Below are 21,615 nucleotides of genomic sequence, written 5' to 3'. Positions count from 1 at the left end.
AGAAAGTCTATGTGAGCGGGGTGAAGAAGCTGTGGTGATAGGTTGAGGGTTCTACACTAGAGCCGAGAAATCACGCTCACAACAAAGACCAGGGCTGTCCTGAAAGGCACCACAGCCATCCTCAGTGACACAGAGGCCCCAAGCTCCTCTGACGATAAGCACAGTTAGGTACATGCCAGGAAGCCATCGTGATGAGTTCATCCTGGAGATCAAGCAGCACACATCTTCCTTTCCAGAGCCAAGAAGCAATGCTCGATGTAAGGAACAGAGCTTCTTCAGGAGAACCAATGGCTCAAACAGCAACACACAGGAGAACCCACAGAGCCTCAATGCCTCAGTGCCTCAACACCATGCTTCCTCTTCTCTATGTCTGTATTTATTCTGGAAACTTCCTCAGGTAGATCTATACTCAGCACCATGCTGATTTAATCCAGCTGGTGTTAAGTTGACCACCAGTTTTTAATCCATAACAGCTGGCATGTTAATATTATTGTATTTGTAGATGAACTCTACCAGAATTTAGAGAGAATTTGTTCAAATATATCAGCCAGTGTTTCTCACTCAGAAGAACATTTTTGAGTGTCCTACAACATAATAATAAACCCGTATCTTTTAACAGGAGAAATCACACAAACTGCCATCTGCTTGATGACTTGAAAAGAGGCAGCCAATCCCACAGGATTTCCAAAGGAAGGGACAATACCAACCTCTTGTATACTTGCCTCTTTATTAAACAACACATTCTCATATGCGTGTAACTTCATCTAAAAGGAAACAGATTTAGGGAAGGCCATTAGGACATTGCATCTGTTAAACAACAGTGCTATAAAATCATTCCCTAAGGGAAACTTGTTTCTGAAAACCCTGTAACATGCACATGGTTTTCACAAAGAACTTTCACATCTAGCCTTACACAGCCTCCGAGCAGGGCTCCCTGTCTGCCCTTCACCAGTAAGGAAGCCAGAGCACTTCTGAGCCCCATCTAAGAACACACAGTTTGGGCAGAGCTGAGCCCAAAATGTGAGTGTCTGGCTCCAGTGACGGGTCCTCCCCACTATTCTAGGCATTGCATGGTAAGAGGATGTTGTCTTTGCTTTTTCTGGTGGAAATGAAAATCTAGATAAGACGTGAACATAAACCCCATGAGTCCACAACAAAGACTCCTTCTCTTTTAAAAATAGAATTTTTTCCACTTGAAGAGAAGATAGGCAAAAATCTTGAAGACACAGGTGTAGGTAGAGTTCATGAACAAAACTCAGATTGCATGGGAAATATTTCAAAGAATCAACAATTTGATCTCATCTTATTAAAAAGATTTTTCACAGCAAAAGAAATTAAGAGAATGAAAAGATAACCCAAAGAGTAGGAAAAACTTCAGCCAGTTATAACTCAGATAAAGGATTTATATCTAGAACATATAAAAAATTGAAAAAGTCATCCCCTAAATGCAAACTCAACCCAAAAATGGGCATCTGAGATGAATACACACTTCCCAGATGAAGAAAAATGGCAAATAAATACATGAAATATGTTCAGCATCATTAGTCATTTGAGAGATGCAAATTAAAACAACACAGAGATTCTATGTCACCCCCCCCAAAAAAAATGGCTATCATTGAGAAATCAACCAATAACAAATGCTGGAGCAGCTTCAGGGATAAAGGAACACTTCTCTACTGTGGGTGGGAGTGTAGACTAGTACATTGTGAAAACCAGCATGGAGATTCCTCAAACTAGGACTAATGGTCCCACTTGACCCAGCTATTCTGCTTCAGGATATCTCCCCACAAAAATTAAAATATCACCCCACATTGACATACATGCACCCGTGTTCATAGCAGCACAATTTGTAATAACTAAATCTTGGAAACCATCCAAATGCCCATCAGCTGAGGAATGGATAAAAAAGATGTGGTCTTTTTATACAACAGAGTACTTCTCAGTCATAAAGAAAGATAAGCTTAAGACATTTATAGGTAAATAGATGCAACTCAAGACCATACTCGTAAGTGAAATCAGAATCATATATATGTATGTATGTATGTATGTGTACATATATATATATATACATACAATGTGATATATATATATATATAATGTGATATATATATATACAATGTGATATATATATATATATCACATTGTGTCCCAAAAGAATAAATCAGGTCTAAAGTGTTCAGAAGCTATTGTGAAATGGGAATAAATTATTAAAAAGGAAAAAGAAACTAAGGTGACCGAATGGAAGGAATGGAAATGGAAAAAGTATGTAAGGTAGTTAGACTACTCGTTTCCCTTGGTTCATTGAAAAGAAAGCTTTATGCTAATATTGTTTGGAGAAGTTCTTATACCCATACCTTGTGCTCTGATTAAGTAATTTAAAAGAAACAATATGCAATATAGTAACTATTGTTATTCTACTATTATTTTATAATGAAATGTTGGTTTACTTTTTTCCATAAAATAAAAAAATTGAAACAATTTTAAAGTGCTCAAGATTTCACCATAAATTGAATTTTGAAGATATAAGAGCTTAGTAAACCAAAAGAAAGCTGTTAACATGCATTTCTAAATATAGCAGCAGTGATAAATATGTATCATTATTGAATTAAGAAACTAAAAATATAATCAAAATAGTAAAAGGCAAAAATATCACAATTCTATACATTGGATACCTCTTTACAGTTCTAAAGTTATTTTCACACAGTTATCTGAGCTTGTGGAGTAGAAATTGAGACAAAAAGAAGTTTACAACTTGCTTGACACTGAAATGCTTTTTGGTTAAGAAGACAGGATTTGAGCCTGTGGTTTCTGGTTTCTTCCACTGGTTCACTGCGGTTGTAGTTTCTAAGCAGCCATTTCTCATGTAGAATTAATTGTGTCTAAATTTTAACTGTAATCTGTAATCTATGAATATGCACACAAATGTTTGGTTTCTGTTAGGAAACTTCCAAATTCTACATGCATATGAAATTGAAGCATATCATAACTTCAAATGTATACAACAAAAACAGTGCCCAAGTAAACCAATGTGGTAACAGTGAAATGACATCAATTAATAAATTTATTGAATAGTGACTTCTATTTCCCAATAAGAACATATAAAAAATAACAGTGTATAGTAAACATAGAATTTTTACACATAATATAGACAAAAACATTTTTGAAGGGTATCATTTCTTAATCAGAATTAGCTTTTCCCATTCCTTATTTGTAAGGTATTATTCCTTAATTTAATAGGGGACAGATGTCCCTATTTTTAATTTTCAGCATTAAGAAAATGCAATTTCTTTAACTTTTTTGACTTAGAGATTTAAAAAACCAAAAGCTGATAAATTAGAAATTGCTACTATAATAAAAAGATACCCAGTAATATACGCAATGATACAGAGAAATCTGAACCCCACACTCTGCTAGCAGACTATAAAATTGTACGGCCACTTTGGCAAACAGCCTGGTTGTTCCTCACTTGATTAAACAGGATCAACACGTGACCCAGTAATTCTAGTCCTAAGTGAATAAAAAAGAGAAGTGAAAACATAGCTCCACACAAAAATTGGTAAATGCTAGCAGCAGCTTTATCTATAGCAGCCAAAAAGGGAAGCAGTTCAACCGCCATCAACCGGTCAGATAAACCAAATGTAGTATGCTCATACAGTGGAGTTTGATTGGACAATAAAAGGGATAAAGTACTACCATACCCTCTAGGATGGATGACCTTGAAAACATTATGCTTAGCAAAAGAAGCTGGTCACAAAAGACTACATATGGTGTCATTCCATTTATATATGAAATGTCTGCAATAGAAACATCTAGATATAGATTAGTGGTTACCTAGGGCTGAAGTACATTGAAAGGGGTTCCTTTTTGGAAAATTAAAATGTTTTAAGTTTAATTTCAGTGGCAGCTACCCTACTCTGAATACACCATTAGCCACTGATTCGTATACTAAAGTAGGTAGCTTTCAAGACATGTGAATTATGTATCAGTATAGCTGCTACTTAAAAGTGAGAAAACAAAAGAAACTGCCTTTTATATGAGGTAGACAGTTTAAGGAGTACAAATGTCAGAATTTATAACCATGGGTTACTGCGTCAATGGGTGAGCTATACCTTTGCAGACTAAAACTGGCTTAATAGAAAAAAAAATATTTTACTAGTATTTGCGAAGTGCTTACTTGATGCTGTGTTTCAGTTTCAGATAATTCCTCAATTTTCTTTTCCAGTCTATCTATATCCATAGTGTTCTTCAGGTCCTAATGCAAAGGAGAATAATAGTCTTAGATTTAGCACCAACAAAAATAAAAGCATCTTGATCAAAGAGTCTTGAAGTGTCAACATCGTGACCCACTTAAAAGTAAGAAACAGAAATTGAGACGGTTCAGAAGGGACATGATGCTCAGAACAGGACATCCCAGAACACTTTAGTGGTGCCTTCCTACCCACCATTCCCCCAGCCCCGCACGCTCCTAGAGTCAGTCTTGGCTGCCTGCTTCCTGCGGCCAGGTCCTGGACCCCTCCATGCACTTGCCAACAAGCATGTTATTCTTTAACTGTCTACCTCTTGCCTTTCCATAGTATTTCCTTTAGCACCAACAAACCTTCAGCATTCACCAGATCCTGCCATCCCTCCCTCCTGCTGCCTCGTCCTTCAACCTTTCCTGAACTCATTCCCTCTACCCCCAGCTGAAATCTTTCCCTGGTCAAATGCTAGAATCTCTCCCTTCCCCATGCTTCGCTTCCCTCGCTTATCTCTTGTTTCTTAGTGTTTGGTTAAATTAGCTTGCTGCCCACTCCATACCAGCAGGTCACTGAGACCTTTAACTTCGATGCTCACTGGTGATCATATCACATAATCCAAGTGCATCTACACTGCTTTTTACCTAAATCAGGAGTTGCCAAACTATGCCAGTCATCTAGCCCTAAAGATGAAATCTAGCTGACCATCCATTTCTATCAAGTTGTTTTGTTTTGTGTTTTAGATTTTTAGAGACATGGTACTGCTCTGTAGTCCAGACTGCCCTTTAACTTGGGATCCTCCTGCCTCAGCCTTCTGAGTACTGGAATTACAGGTGAGTACCAACATACCTGGCTTGGAAATAAAGTTTTACTAGAACTCAGCTGTGTTCATTTATTTCTGTATCACCAGTGGCAGCTTCCACACTACAAAGGCCTTGGGTGCATTGTGGGCAAAAGCCTTTGCACAATAAAGCCTAAAAGTATTTACTCTCAAGTCCTCTAAAAAATTTTCCAACCACTAGCCTACTTCATCTCTTTATTTTTCTTCAAACTTATTGTACCTCTAACATTCTCACTTTCAGGTGTGATTTTGTTTTGTATTTCATTGTGATACTAGAACCAGTGAGAAGACAATTCCCATATTACCTGAACATATAGCTAACACCTCAGGCTACATTATAAAGCATTCCCTGATCTCACATCTCTGTGTCCTCTCACTGTTACTGCTTCAAGTCCCCATCAGCCTATGACTGGCTTGTCTCCGGAGCCCCTCACTGGTCTGGCTGCGTTTTCCTGGCCTCACTGTGGTCCACTGTAAGTCACGCAACCAGTTATCTTCTTACAGCAGATATACCATGACTACATTAGTCCTCTGCTCAAAACCCTCCAAGGGCTCCTCCATAAGGAGCCCCGGATGGTCAGGCTCCCTGCAGCTCTCGGCTCACATCTGCTCACATCTTTGCTACTCGCTTGCTGGCCTTACTGCAGCCCCAGGACTTGGAGCTTGCAGTCTCCTCTGCCCGCAGTGCTCTTTTCCAGTTTCCAGGCAAATGATGAACTCTTCCCAGAACTGCTTTTCTTCTTCTTTTTTTTTTTTTTTTTTTTTTTTTTTTTGGCGCGGTACCGGGGATCGAACTCATGGCCGTGCACTTGCAAGGCAAGTGCTTATGCTGCTGAGCTAAATCCCCAGCCCAGCACTGCTTTTCTTAACCATACTGCTTTAGTTGTTCTTCTCCCTCTCCTCTGCTTGCTTCTTTCTTCCATAGCCCAGATTTCCATCTACAATGCAAGATCCTCTCTGGGCCACGTTGCTTAAGTCCGTATTTAGGATGGAATCACATACATGAACCTTTCAATAAGTATGTGCTGGGTGGGAATTGCTACCCAAACCTCTGTGCTGTTATTCTTCACACTGCCTTAGATTTTTACCTCCTAAAGGAATCATAGTTAGTGGGGATATTTAGATGGATTTTCTAACATTAATCACTAATTGCAATGTTACTTCCTGATGAAATTTAAATATTCCATCTCAGTCCTAAACTGGTTTGGTACAATTATTCAATGCTTGTCACTCATTTAAATAGTACAAGAAAATACCTTAGAGTTCAACTACAAAGCGCTAATTTCACAAACAGCTGGCCTCACAGCTGTAACGTGTCTGAATGTAACATACACTTTCTTTACAACCTTTAATTACTCCTTTCTGACCCATTATGAATTTTTAAAATATCCACATGGCTCTTGTGTTGAGCTAACCCTAACCCAGCAGTCTTAATGAATATGTTTAATAGTCTTATACAAAGTCATTTTGAAAACTTTATACAGTACTTGATATTCATAAGATACCTATAGGAAATGTTCCCAGCAAAACAGTAACACAGCAGCTTTGCCGTCTGTTCTCCCACTACGAAGGGTTACTTGAGAGATTACACTAACATTCCCTAATGTATATAAAGTACATTATAAGCAGCTTCACATAAATTATCTTGGTTGTTCTCCAAAACAACTACAAGGAATGTATATTATTAGCACAGAAGAAACAAGAGGATCTTCCAAGACCATGCTTTCAGTGAGTTGAAGACCTGCATATCTGGGCCTCGGGCATCTTGGCCTTACACTCAATGGAGTAACAGTAAGAAATTATTCGCAATGTCCATCCTTTTCTATTGATATGGATATTTTAGGCAGATTTATTTCATGTTAAATCTAAATTTCTTAAATCTTATTTCTTCTACGGGTAACTTCAACAGTGATAAGGTACCCCTGCCCAAACAGAACAGCCTATCAACCCTTACTCGCTTCTGCTTTGACAAATCCACCTGCTGGGTGCTGCAGAGAAGCTGGGTAGTCATGACATCATAATTAACTCGTGGTTATAACCCTGATTGTGTGAGTCCCGTATTGGTCTACACCAGTGTTTAATGGCTCAGGCTCACCTCATCCTGGAGAGCCCGAATCTTAAGAATCAGGGCCCGGTTTTCTGCCTCCTGAAAAGAAAATATTTAAGAATTTTATGAACGTCCCACACATTTACCTTCAGGGCTATGACATTCCTTCCTTCTTACCGACTTGTTTTGTTTGCTTGTTTGTTTGGAGACAGCTCCCAGAGTGCTGGGATTGTTGGCATGTACCATTATGCCTGACATCTTTATTAACTTTAAATATAATATTCACATGTCAAAGTTGAGCCTACTCTGAAAATATTTTCAACATGAGGGTGAGCTCTGGGGAACTATGAGAAGTCAGTCTCCGCTCTGACTCAGTGGGATGGTAGTTAGGGAGGGAGAAGAGGTGCTGGACATGGTGGTGCATGCTTGTAATCCTGCCATTTGGGAGGCTGAGGCCAGGTGATCACTGAGAGGTGGAGGTCTATAGCACTACCCGGCTTCTTTCCCCGAACCTTAACTACCATGTATGTACGACAAGTAGTTGCAAACTCAGTTAAACCACAGAGAGTTCTAGCTTTCTTTTGAAAGTTCTAGCATACTTTTTGAAAGTATGGACAGTCCCAGACTCAATGTCACCACATGTGAACATCAAAAACTATTTTATAATTCAGAGTCTTGAATTCAGTAGAAAACATACTCTAGAATAGGATATTTTCCAAAATGTCATCCATAAAACTTGTTAATATATTCAAGTAAAAATTTCGTGTGGTTTTATTTTTTCTTTGTTGATATGCTTTCCTTTGTAGAATAAGCAAACACCACCTTTATAATATAAAAATGAAATGGATAATGTCATCAGGCTAGGATTTCATTGATACAAGAATAAAGACAGACACGTGGACACAGACACCATGGACTTGTCATCAGAAGACTTGTGTTCAACTTTTGCTCCATTTATTAGGTAATTGATTTTAACCAATCAAAGCCTGTAGATTTTACCATTCTACTAAATTTTTTTCAATATAAAGATCTAGCCAATTGTGTTTCTATCTCACAGAATACCTATGAATACCAATGAAGTAAAATTAAAAGCTCTTTCATAGGTTGTACAGTCCTGCTCAGTTTACCTAAGGCTGCTGTCTCCAACCTTTTTTTGGCACTGGGTTTTGTGGAGGACAATTTTTCCACGGACAGAGGTGGGGTGTTTTGGGGTGATTCAAGCACATCACATTTATTGTGCTCTTTATTTCTCTTATTGCACTGTGTACTCTATTTCTATGAGTATTAAGTTATATTCTCATAAGGAGCACACAGTCTAGCCCCCTCACTGCTCAGGTTACAGTGGGGTTCGCGTTCCCATGAGAATCAACGTTGAGGCTGACCTGTAGTGAGGTGGAGCTCAGGCAGTAATGTCAGCGGTGGAGGGGAGTGGCTGTAAGTACAGATGAAGGAAGCTTCACTCACTGGGTGGCCTCCTGTTTTGGGGAAGGAGGCCCCTATCTAAGGATAGTGAAGCTTAGAGTGGTCCTGTGGCTTGTCTAAAGCTACGCGGCCTTTGGTGCCAGGAGTGGAACACAGGGAGTCTGCCTCTCCAGTGAAGACTCAATCATTTCCACATGGGGCATCTGGGTGATCATTTCTACACAGAGCACCTTGGGCGGCTCCCACATTTGAGTGTTCCCTGCAGTGTACTCAGAACACTGTTCCCACTCAGTGGGAGCTCAGTCCTGACACACGAGCTCAGGTCCTGACACACAGTGAGTCAGGTACCGTCATGCTATTCTTCAGGCAAGCACCAGGCTTAATGAAGCTGCATTGGTTCTGGGAGGTCACAGGTGACTGACTCTGGCCTGGAAACCAAGTGTCCCAATGACCCACAGTCAGACTCTAAAAGCAGCTTTTCAACAGTTGCCTAAAAACAAATCGAATGACAGTCAGTGGTCCCTCACCATCATTAGCAGTGCTAACACACTACTTGAATATAGCAGGATTTTTAGGAATTATTACTAATGCTAACATTTCCCCCCTCCCAAAAAAGTGATCACTTTCTGGCATTGGGGTTAAAGCTTATTCTAAATAACTTCTTGCTCTGAAATTAAAAGCATGTGCTCTTTCAGTATAAGGAAGGATTTATGAAACTTCTCAGTAACCCCTAAGGGCTGAGGGAACTTGTGAAAGTTTGACAGCTTTTGGTTTTTGAAAGTGACTTTTAGTATCAGATGTTATGAATTCACCTACCAACTTTGGGAAACGCTGCAGAGATTTTTCTCGGTCTTTACAAAACATTATGAAAGTGACCAAGGCAAAGTTAAGAAAGAAATTTAATCTCAATGAAAAGAAAACCAATTTTTAAAATATTACTTGTCTATACTATTCAAAGGTGTTACCAATTCTTGTCTCCTGATTGTTGTCCCCAGACAAACCTTCTCGAGCTTCAGTATATACACTGTGTGCCCATTTCAAATTACTTCACGACTTACCAATTGTTTGTTCTGAGATTCAGTCATGCTCTTCCGCTCTTCTAAAGCATTCACAGTAATTTTCAGTTCCTCCAGTTCTTCTTTTAACAGGTTTGTTCTCATAATAGCTTGGTGGGCACTGTGGGGGCGGGGGCAGGACAATGTGCAAAACCTCAAATGTAACCGTCAAAGATACTCAGGAGAGCCAAAGACTATTTTTGGACCGAAGTTGAAACCCTCTAAAGGCTTAAACCAGCTGACCATAGTAATAAAACACTCGCCGCTGATCTTCTCACCCTTGGAGAAGGAAGGAATTTGGAAGGAGAATAGTGAGGGGAAGAAGAATAGAGGGAAAACAAATGTATTCTTGAAGTTAAAGATTTGGAGAAGTCCCTTGAAGCCCATCATTGGCTAACTGATATGACCAAATAGATATAATATTACTGTAATTTTATTAATATTTATTAATACTAATTCCAGGTTCTATAACCCTGCATGGAAGAGAGAGAAGATCTTTTACATATTAGTAGTGGACATAACAGCTAACCAAATAATTACCAATTAAAAAAATAACCACTACACAGACACTACCAATAGTCTCTATATGGTATAGTCCATAAAGAATTCTAAGCAATAGAATTAGAATTCTATTATGGAGTTGTTTATAATAGTAATGAATAGTAAGGAACAACCTAAGTGCCTACCAGTTGGAAATTGATTAAGTGACTTTTGATGATCCAAGTCATGGAATAAACTACTTGTGTCTCATTAGATTATAAACATATCTACAGGCCTCAAAGAAGGTATAATTTTTCCCAAGGAATTATACCCCAATCATGCAACAAATTATTGACTTCTACATCTACGAGCATTGTGCTAGGCACTTAAGGAAAATGTATACTCAATCAAATTGAAGTTCCCCTCCCAGGATCTGCAGTCTAATAGGGTAAATACAATCATATAACTACAATGTAGTGTGATAGGAACCAAGGTTGGAGTAGATCTACATTCTGTGGGCACCAAATAAAAAGCAGCTGACTTAGGCAGCAGAGGGTGTGGGTATCTGAGCAGATGCCCAGCAAGGGTCTAGGCAGTTATGTTGCACCATCCAGTAGAATATGGGAAGCACAGATAAAGCAGCACAGCCCCATGGTGAAAAGTTTCATATACCATAGACCCCAAGAAATTTAGAGTTTATCCTGAATGCAAGAAAGCTCCATTTGTTTAAGGTGGTCAGACTCGCATCTGCCGAAAGCATCCCTGCCAGCACAGCATATGTTTGGACGATGAATCACAAGTCTACGTGAAATGTACTGCTGATGTGAATTAAGAACAAACTATAAGAATGGAGGGAAGAAATAGAACTACTGGAGAGATATAGGAGCTAAATTCAACATGATTTGTTATGATAAAAGGGAAAGTTAAGGTAGAAATAAAAGAGCTGATCATTTCTGGCTTGTAGACAAGTGGAGGTAAAGTAGCGCTATTTATTGAGTTAAAATAGATATTTTATAAGCATTAGGGTAACCGCCCATGAACAAGATCACACTCAGCATTGAAGATAAATCAGACTACAGGATGACAACTGCACAATGTCAAAAAGTGGGTGAGACTGGGAAGGAGAAAAGAGAAGACAGATGACTTAATGGGGTATGCAATGGCACTCAGGTAGCTCAGCAGATTCCCTGGAGTCCTGTCCATTCTGTGAGTTACTCAGCTCTTTCCAATGCACTTTTTTTTTTTTAATCAGTACCAGGGATCAAACTCGCAACCCCGCGCTTGCAAGGCAGGCACTTACACCGCTGAGGTAAATCCCCAGCCCCTTCCAATGCATTTCTTGACCACATAAGGTAGAGACTAACTAGCCTACAGACTGGTTCTAGGGTTTGCAACCAACCCTTGACATATTCATTCAAGACAATTTTTAGAAAGAAACTTTGAATCGTATATCAATAAATAATAAACCAACTGTGGAAAGAAGAGACCTGAAGGTAAGCAATTTTGTGTATCATACGTTAAGATTGGTTCAGAGGTTAGACTAGACCATGTCAAAAATCAAGATAAGAATCTATGGCTCCAGAAACCTACTGTCATTCCACCTAAAATCTCCACTAGAAATTTGCTGTTCAGAACTTTAACACCTATGACTGTAAATGCAGACTCTGTAAGGAACTTGTTAACTGGGCATGGTGGTACACAACTGTTATCCCAGCACTCTGGAGGCTGAGGCAGGAGGATCACTGATAGTTCAAGGTCAATCTAGGCTACATAGTGAGTCCACAGCCACTCTGAACAGTAAGAGCTTGGCTCAAAACACTAATGGGGAGGGGGGACAATAAAAAGTGCCTTGTTTTCTTCCCAGATAATCAAGTATTTCTCCCTAACCCATATTATCAGAGTTGAACACCATCTGGTATACATTTTATATTCTTTACTTTCTTTTTATCTTAAGCTTAGGTCCCACATTTACATTTCTTATCCTTCTAGGCAATAGGTATCTGAAGGACACATTTAAAACTTGACCCATCCATGAATCCTCTTGGTATTTATCAAGGGACCTTTCATACATTATGATTTCAACTGAGCTATGAGCTATACATTTGGTTCATAATTGTATTGGACTTAGCACCAGATGACACAGATCACAGAACACCACAGCTAAAAACCAACTCACAGATATTTCTCATGTGAATGTAAGATGGTAAACTTCCTCTGTGAAAGGCTGGTAGTTCCTCAAAATGTCAAGTATAAATCACCCTATGACACAGCAATTTCACTCCTATGGATATACTCAAGAGAATTAAAAACTTAAGTGCATAAAAAAAACTTGTACGTAAATTTTCATGGCAGCATTTTTCATTGTAATAGAAACATATAAAGACCCTCAATGTCTGTCATATGAAGAGGCGATTTAAAAATGTTGCACAGTAATAGCCATAAAAAAGGAATGATGTAAGGGTACCTGCTACAACACAAATGAACCTTGCAAACCCTATGCTAAAGAAAAGCAGCCAGACACAACAGGAGGCCACATATTATATGATTCCATTTATATCAAATGTCCAGGAAAAGTAAGAGACAGAAGATGGACCAGTAGTTTCCAGGGGCTAAGGGAAGGGGAGAGGAAGTAAGAACCAGCAGGAAATGGTATAGGGTTTATTCTTAGAAGGGATGAAAATGTTCTGGGACTGGATAGTGGTGATGACTGCACAACTTCTGAATATATTAAGAAACACTGGATTATACATTTCAAGTGTGAATTGTATGATATTCAAATACTCAACTCATAAAAGATGAAAAAACAAAACCACAGCTCACCTTTTTACTTGCAAGCGCAGTTCAGCACAGTCCTCTGTTAACTGGCTGTTGGCTTCTTCCGAGGATTCTAATGCCAGTTTAAACCTGTGATTTTCCTCTTCCAGTTTCTGTTTGTTAAAATGTAGGTCTGCCACATGGGTAATTAAGTGATCCACATCTCTGGAAGGGGAAAATAAATCAGGATAGTCTTCAATATTGCTAATCACTTCCTATCAAAATAAGAAATATGTTGAAATTCAAGAAGGATTAAATGTTCTTATATGAATTTTTCCACTCTGCCCTCATCCTCATTATAAATGCAGTCCCTGGGGGCTGGGGATTTAGCTCAGCGGCATAAGCGCCTGCCTTGTAAGCAGGCAGTCGTGAGTTCAATCCCCGGTACTGATAAAAACGAAAAAGACAAAATAAAATAAAATAAAATAATAAATAAATGCAGTCCCAGTGTACTTATTGATACATTTATTCAAACTTTTATTATATGGTAATAGCAAAGTGTTCAACAGTGTCAGACAGTCAGCATTTGCCACTTGTGAAATCAATTTTCACAGTTTTTTTTTTTAATTCCTCCCCTCTTCTCTCCCAAAATTTGCTTCCTTGCATACTGAAGTATTCCTGTTTCTTCCTGGGTGATAGAAGGTCCCCAAATCAGTAGATATACTAACCATTCAGGTAAGGATGACATCAGACTTCAACCCAACTTCAACTAGGACACAGTTCCTAGAGTTTTATAGATGTAGCCTATAGCTTACAATTTAGTATTCATCTTCCTTGTGCTTAGCATTAGCTCAAAACCCCTTAAAAGTCTGGACTGTGTTGTTTTACGGCATTCAGACCTCTACTTTCTCTCTTCTATCTTTCTCATTTTGCAGCACAGTCTGGATATACAGGTCTCTCTCCACCTCTTTGTAATATCCAAAGTTCACACACTTAACAGAAAATAGAATTTTCCATTCATGTTTAAAATATCCCAATGAAGAACTTTAAAATTAACCCTCCAGATCACAACCTTACTTCAGAAGGAATTATCTTATTTTTATAGAAAAAAACGCAAGAAGTCAATGAAGGAGAAGGGTTTCATGAGTGAACAAATGGTAATTTTGGGATTGCTGGTTTTATAAGAATTCATTTTCCTGATGAAACTGACTTCAATGTAGATGGAATAAAATAGCTAAAATTTGAAAATTGTGTTGGCTCTACCAAAAAAAAGTTGAATGACTAAGCAAAAAGTTAATCTACCCAAGTATAGTGTTACAAATCAGCAATGCCTGCACTTTGGCAGGCTGAGGCAAGAGGATCACAAGTTCAAGCCCAGCCTGGATTATTTAGTGACTTAGGGAGACTCTGACTCAGAACAAAAAAATTTTAAAAGGACTTGGAGATATAACTCAGTATGAAGGCCCTCCATTGCCAGTATCACTAAGAAATGTGAATCTATGAAAGAAAGAAAATAAATAGGAAAACCAGAAGCACTTAAAAACACTTCACCAACAAGAACACTTACAGGACTCCCCGAGATACCTCTTCACTCCAAGCCTCCAAACTTCCAAATGAGGAATCTGTTACATCTGTGGTCACCTGAACTGAAACACACACAAGAGAATTTCACGAAAAGTTTATTTTCTCAAATCCACAAGAAAGTGGCTCAACAATCCTATAGAAGCGTGTGCCTACTCGGCCCACCTGAGTTCATGCTGTCTCGCTTTTCAAAATCAGAATCTTCAGCATCTCCACGCAGTCTTCTCTTTACTCCTTCCCTGTAGCCAAAAGCAAAACCAGTGAGCTTTCTGGCCACGCTAAAGTTTAGTTGATTGTTTAAAGATGTGCTGTACACTTTCTTACTCAGCTATAGCATTTCTTTCCGAATTCTAAAACCATCTTTTCATTCAAGAACCTCATATACTTAGGTTGATAGAAAATAAACAGAGGCATTACCTGCACCACCTATCAAGTTTGAATCAAATATGAAAAATCATGCATGCAAAGACAGGCAGATGGTGACACATGGCAGCAAATGGCTGGAGAATGAGGGTCACAGTGGGTGAAGGCATTGACACAGCTTGGACACTGGGGACTTTGGAGGTAGCAAGGCACTGGGAAGGAAAAGTCCTGGACAGATATACTGACAGTGCTGTCATTGCCTCTTATCATAGAGAACAAAGAAGTGGAGCCTACACTAAGTATGCTTGGAACATTTTCCTGTAAACTTGGGAACCCTCTATCCAGCCCCCAGTCCAGTGCACAGATTCCGGCGCTACTCCCAAAGAGACTTTCAATCACTTCATTTCAAAGAAACTTTACAATTAACAATTAGCACAATTTAACTTTTGCCCCTTAATCTTTTTTGAAGTTTGATTTTTATGGGCGCACATCCGTAGTACATAATGCTGACATTTACCATGGGGAGCTGGCGCGTGTATATAACACACCTCCGTTCTTTTTATGTCCCCTTCCCATTTGCAAAAGATCTTTCGTTACTAAATCTTAAGCACCAAACCCTTAGCACCGCCCCCTCCTCGTGGAATAGCCAAAAAATTCTTTAAATTTGCACTTGAAGCTCATTGTTTGTCAGTGTGAGGTGTCTAAACAGAAGCTCAAGCAAAACCAGCATTCTAGGCTCCTGCACACACTCAGCCCATTCATGAATTTCTGCTCTTATCTTTCGCATTGAGACCTCACACACCTTTTCCTTTCCTTAAAATTTGTTTGTTAAAAAAAGTTTTCTTTTGTCATCACTGTTTCTAAGTTACTCATATTCTTAGTGCACGATTTATTATATAAGCAAACTTAAAAAGTTTCAAAATAGTAGGAAATTCATGAATGAACCCAAAAATCAAAAGCACCATGCAGAGATAATTATGGGTAATGTTCTCCCAAATTTTTCCTATGCATATTTCTTTTTTTTTTTTACAAAAATGGGATTATACAGTATATACAGATTTACTTGAAATAAATACATATGCATGTTTCTATTGTCAAACATTAATCCAATAGTAATTTTCAATGACAATTAGGATTCCAGTATATGGAAGTACATATCATAATCCATTTGTCCACTCCTCTATTTTTAAATATTTAGGTTGCTTGTATTTACCACATCCATAAGCAACCTCTTAATATATTCAGGATTAGAGCATACGATTATTTTCTTTAAATTATATTACCTACTCAAAGAGACCACATATTTTTAAGGATCTGATATATATTCTTAAATTAGTCTTTTTGTTTTTTGTTTTTTATTTTTTGAGACAGGATCTCACTATGTAGCTCAGGATGGCCTCAAACTTGCAGTGATCCCCCTGCCTCACCTCCCAAGTGCTGGTATTAAAGCTATGTGCCACCCAACCTATCTTAAATTAGTGTTTAAAAAACTTGCACTTCTAAGAGTAATGTAGGAGAGGCTAAATACTCCCCTATACCCACAACATGGGATAAAATCATTCTTTGTTAATCTTTATTAAACTGATTAGCAAAATGAGTATATTCTCTTTGTTTGCATTTCTTTGATTAGTTGTAAGATTGTATCTTTTTATGTATGTGCTTTGCTTTCATTATTACCCTGGATATAGCAAACAATCTATTTTCTTAAGTCACCTATGCACCCTTAACCTTAATCAAACTCTAGCAGGTTTTGCTATTCTTGGGCTGAAAGCTTTCATTAAGCAAATCCCTTGCATGCCCTGGCTGATGCTGGAGATGGAGAATGAGGAGCAATCAACCTGGTTGACCCTGAACACAAATGCACATCTGCAGAATCCCCCAGAGCATCCGAAATCACAGATGCCATTCTCTTCTTCCCCTTTTCTTTCTCTCCCACTGTCTTTTCCTCCTCCCTGTAGCCTTTCTAGGTGCTATAGTTTAGATAGTGAATATCGCTTCCAAGTTTTATGTGCTTGCAGTTGGGGTTTCTGGATGCTGCTTATGGACCATGCAAGAGCCATGCTCAGTGGAGTCGTCCACTTCTACATTGGTAGAAGTCAAATTGGCAGAGTTTTTTTTAAAAAGATAGCACCTTGATCCAAGCACCTTCCAAAACCCCTTCAGGAGCCAAGTGCGCTGTTGGGCAAGAGCAGGTCACTGAGGGATGATCTGGAAGACACGGGGACGGACGCCCCCTTCTCTTTCAGCTTCCCGGCCACCACGATGTGAGTAGTTTTCCTTCCCTGTACCCCCATGCCACACCATTTCTCCTTTAAGTGGCGGGTGGCAGGTACTGGGTCTCAGTGATGCCTACGTATTAAATGTCCAAATTACACTGTCTGCCTCCCACCACTGCCTTTAAAAGAAACTTCACCAGGAGTGCTGGCACATGCCTGTAATCTCAGAACTCTGCGAGGCTGAACCAGGGGCATTACAAGTTCAAGCCCAGCCTGAGGCAATTTAGTGACTTAGTAAAGACTGTCTTAAAATTAAAAACTAAACAAGGCCTGGGGATGTAGTTCAGTGCAAAGGCCTTAGATTCAGCCTAGAAAGGGGAAGGGGACTTAGCTTTTGAATTAAATGCATTGGAGATTTAATGATATCAGTAAGTCACTTGGCTGTCATGCCAATTCAATTCTTTCTGAAAATAACATGTACTACCTCCAGTTACAATAACTGAACACTATCTAAATTAATGCATTAGGGTACTGGTCCTCAAAGAGTGCCCACTTCATCTGCAGCAGCAATATCACCTAGAAATTTGCTAGCTTTATTATTAGCTTTATCACAGATGATTAAATCCTAAGGAGGGCAAGTAATAAGCTTAACATCTTTCAGGAGATTCTAAGGCTGCCCAAATGCAAGAAGCACCAGGTTATAGCACCACCCACACAAAGCAGCAATGATCAGCACCAACTCTCAAGAATTATTAAAACAGAAGCTTAAAAGACATTCTGCAAAAACTCAGTTACCATTTGGGTCTATAGTAAGCCAGCCAGTCCTTGACAGCAGCATGGAAAGTGTCCAGATCCACTTGGGGATCTATCTTTTCAGGGTCCAGCAGGGTCCACAGCTCCTCGAGGCCACTGTCTTCCAGGTCTTGACTACTCGTTTGTCTTAGGTAATCTATTATTTTGCTCACTCCTACTGAGCCTTAGGAAGAAAAGAGGCACATGAGTTTTGAGAGGTGGTATTTTTCATGAATGAAGTCCAAACTCTTTCAGGTCCCTTGGACCTAGAAATATACCATTTAACTCTGCAGCCTGCTGAGCAGCCAGCGGGTCATGGAAAAACCCCTGGCCTCAGGTGGCTGTCTAAGCAAGCTCGTGTCAAATCTTGACACCAGATTCCCACCTGTGTGACTAGGGAAACTCCATCGCTCATGTAAGAACTCAGGTTTCTTACCTGTGAAATCTAGAGGATGACACCATACAGAGTTATTGTGGTTTCAGTAATCATAACTGATGTAATCAAGAATGTTATGGAAACAGAGTAAAATGTCACTTTATTTTTGCTCTCATTTTATTCTCATAAAGCATTCAGTGATTTAAAAAAAAATTCTCCCTCCTTAGATGAAATTTCAGCCTCTTACAAAGTGAGCTCAAGGCCAACCTGAACTGCACAGAGAGACCCTATCTCAAAAAGACAAAAAAGAAAAAGAAATTTCAGCCTCAAGTAAAAACTTTTTTTTTTTTGGAAGGGGAGTAACTCTTAAATATAGTTAGTTCTACTATTACTGTCAGAAATTGAAATGATACACATTATGTTAGTAATTGACACACCAAACTTCTTTAAACATTAGACAAAAAAAGGGGTAAAAAGGCTGGCTGTTAGCAAGACGGAGAAATTTTAGATTGACAAGCTAAAGACGGAGAAATTTTAGATTGACAAGCTAGATGCAAGACTGAAGACTCTGCTCAGAGAATTACATATAGACCAGGACTTAAGGAAGAAAACCAAGTCTTATAATTACAAGGACATGGTGACTACAAAGGAAGGAGAATAAGTTGAATGGGACCATTAACATAAACCTACATACTACTCAGATTCAATAAGTAGTGTGGAGAAGGGAAATGTAACTCATAATCACTTAGATGATTTATTCCTTATTTGTAGTAGAATGGAAAAACAACCCCTGGAAAGCCACCAAGACTACCTTTACGTCCTTTTCCTCCCCTGAAGCTCTACATTCTCTGTCATACTCCCCAAAACTGGACTAATACAGTCTACTACAATGGTTAATTTTGTATAATGACTTAACTTGGCCTACACTACTGGTGTTGGCGTGAGGGTACCTCCATCCTGCTATCCAGTCTTCCCAATTACCGAACAAATTTTCTTGTAGTATGCTTTTTTAATAGTCAGTCCTGTAGGTGAGGAAAACAGCTATTTCTTCTTACTGTGAGTGAGCCTCATCCAGCTATTTAAGGCCTAACAGCAGAGAACCTCTTGACTTTCCCCAGAAGAGAGAAGGCATCTCTTCCCGCTACCTTCGAGTTAGGACATTGGTTTTTTTCCTCTGCCTTTATACTCAAACTAAAATGCTGGGTCTTCCACATGCCCAAAGCAGCCAGCTCACAGACTGGAAATACACCATCAGTTCTCTTATTCTACACCATCAGTAGAGTTGGACTTGAACTAAGTCTCCTGTCTCTCAAGTACTCCACTGTGGACTCGCCAGGCAGATCTCGGGTCTTACCAGTTACCATAATTATGTGACACAGTGCCTGATACTAAATCATATGTGCATATAATTTGTTATTTTCATCAGTAAAATAATTCCATTAGTTCTGTCAGAGCAAAGAGGCTTTCTGGGAATAAATAAGCCCCATGCGCCCTAAAAATATAAAATAAGAGTGCATAGAAATATTGGCTGCCATAATGTTCACATAGCATTATTTATAACAGAGAAAAGATAAGACCTAGTGGAGATGGGTTAGTTAAATACAGGATTCTACCTCAAAAAAAAAAAAAAAAAAAAGAGCATACCACAAGAAAATTTGTTCGGTAATTGGGAAGACTGGATAGCAGGATGGAGGTACCCAGAACTCAAACAATAGTTTCATGTTGAGTGTGAGTGATGATAGGAAAACAGTAAGAGAGCCACTAGAACCTTGTAAGAGCCAGAGACCTAGGGCAACAGAAAAAAAGTATTATAGCGTCTGCCACGGGCTCCACAGCAGTCTGCCTTTGGAGGGTAAAACTAGAGGGTTCCAGCTGCCCTGTCTATCCTAGATACTAGGCAGGTTCGTGTTCTTCATGAGCTTGAAGCCTGCCTAGAGAAATAACCTGAAATCCACACAGTATCCCAGATATGCAAAAGAGTTCACATCATCTCCCAGTAAACCTCCAGGATACAGCAGCCAGGAGCAGTCTTGCAAAGGGGCCACTGTCTGAATTTGGACTGCTTTAGGGTCAGAACCCCCTGCACATGCCTAGCTCTGGGACCACACAGATATACTACCATACTGCCTTAGCAGGTAGCTGCCCTGTGAACCCAACTTGGCCAAGCAAAGTGATTTTAAACCAAGCTCACTGCATGCCCTGCACTGAAGAGGATGGATACTGAGACATGGAGGAGAAGGGAGGTCGATGCCCTCAAGAATCCAGAGTTCAGGGAGTTGTATTCTGGGACCAAGGACATGGCTGGGCAGGTTTCAGCTCAGGTCAAGGCCAAGAAAGAGAGCAGACAGCCATATTCTTCCTGCCACTCCTCCCTCTTGGGCTAGGTCAGCTGCCTGTTACTACCTGGGTGAAGGAGGAACACTGGTTTCTGCTGCTGCCCTGCCCACAGGGGTGTGCTAAGGGTGACTTGAGCAACTGCGTTCCACGACCCTAGGTGTCCAAGGCCAGAGGAGAACTGTGCTCAGCTCCAGCTGAGGTCCAACTCACTGGTAGGCACCACCACCAAAGCAGTAGAGAGGAACACCGCAGTTCCTGCTGCTACCCATCCAAAACAACTCCAACAGGTCCCCCTTGCTCCTTTTCTGACCATACACTGCTCCAGGACTGGTGTGAGCACTGCAGAGGGGCTTCTGGGTTCACCCCACCATCCCTTTCCAGGCAGCCACTGGGCCCACACCACTGCCTGGTTGGGGACAAGAGCCTCCAGTCCATCACCACTTCTGGTACAGCAATGCCAGAGACCTTACAGGCAACAGGACCAACCTCAACAGAGCCTCAGGAAACCCTTGTCACCCAACAGGGGCCACCCAGTACAGGAGTAGCTGCACAGCCTGTACCTGACACGCTCTGCTGTCCTCACCACACCTATCTGAGCTGCTGAAGTGTCCCAAGTCTTGCATGACCCTGGAGCAGCAGGTCTTTCGAACCTTACTGGAGCATTCATAGTGCCCAAAGTCATTAATCACAGTCACAGAAGTAATAGCAAAACTCACTATGGTGCCCAACTGGAATCAAAGCCAACACTGCATACCAAATCAACATCCCAAGACACATTTTGAAAAGAGCTGTTCATTAAGAAGGCCATCTTAGGGCCAGGATGTAGTTCAATGGCACAAGTATCTGCCTGGCAAGTGCAAGGTTCTGAGTTCAATTCCCAGTACAAAAAAATTGCCATCCTGGGCAGGCATGATGGCATACACCTGTAATCTCAGCACTCAGGGAGGCCAAGGCAGAAGGATCACTGTAAGTTCAAAGCCAACCTGGGCTACATAGTGAGTTCAAGGCCAGCTTGAACTACATAATGAGACTATCTCAAAAAACAAAGTTCAATCCTTATTTATCAGCTCTACAAATCTCAACACAGGAATCCAAGAGTATGCAAAAACCAGGCAG

The 21,615-nt window shown here is 39.9% G+C and overlaps 1 protein-coding gene across 6 annotated transcripts in view; it reads right to left on the bottom strand.

The window, feature by feature from the left end:
* The window catches only part of Irag2 (inositol 1,4,5-triphosphate receptor associated 2), a 115,872-nt gene that overhangs the window by 76,020 nt on the left and 18,237 nt on the right, over positions 1-21,615 (bottom strand). For 5 of the 6 annotated variants that reach the window (XM_063238397.1, XM_063238400.1, XM_063238401.1 and 2 more), the window contains exons 4-11: positions 17,790-17,970; positions 14,581-14,654; positions 14,402-14,480; positions 12,901-13,059; positions 9,604-9,721; positions 7,172-7,222; positions 4,175-4,252; positions 708-764 (exon numbers count right to left, since the gene is read on the bottom strand). In XM_063238397.1, coding sequence (XP_063094467.1) covers positions 708-764; positions 4,175-4,252; positions 7,172-7,222; positions 9,604-9,721; positions 12,901-13,059; positions 14,402-14,480; positions 14,581-14,654; positions 17,790-17,970 — 797 coding nt within the window. The remainder of the gene's footprint in view (positions 1-707; positions 765-4,174; positions 4,253-7,171; positions 7,223-9,603; positions 9,722-12,900; positions 13,060-14,401; positions 14,481-14,580; positions 14,655-17,789; positions 17,971-21,615) is intronic. The other variant, XM_063238399.1, reaches the window with a different exon arrangement.

The sequence above is a fragment of the Cavia porcellus genome, unplaced genomic scaffold (genome assembly GCF_034190915.1).
Source record: "Cavia porcellus strain 051 isolate PalLab524CR breed Dunkin Hartley unplaced genomic scaffold, mCavPor4.1 scaffold_27, whole genome shotgun sequence".
NCBI lineage: Eukaryota > Metazoa > Chordata > Mammalia > Rodentia > Caviidae > Cavia > Cavia porcellus.
The sequence above is the reverse complement of the archived record's forward strand: the minus strand, read 5'-3'. Positions and strand labels throughout refer to the sequence as shown.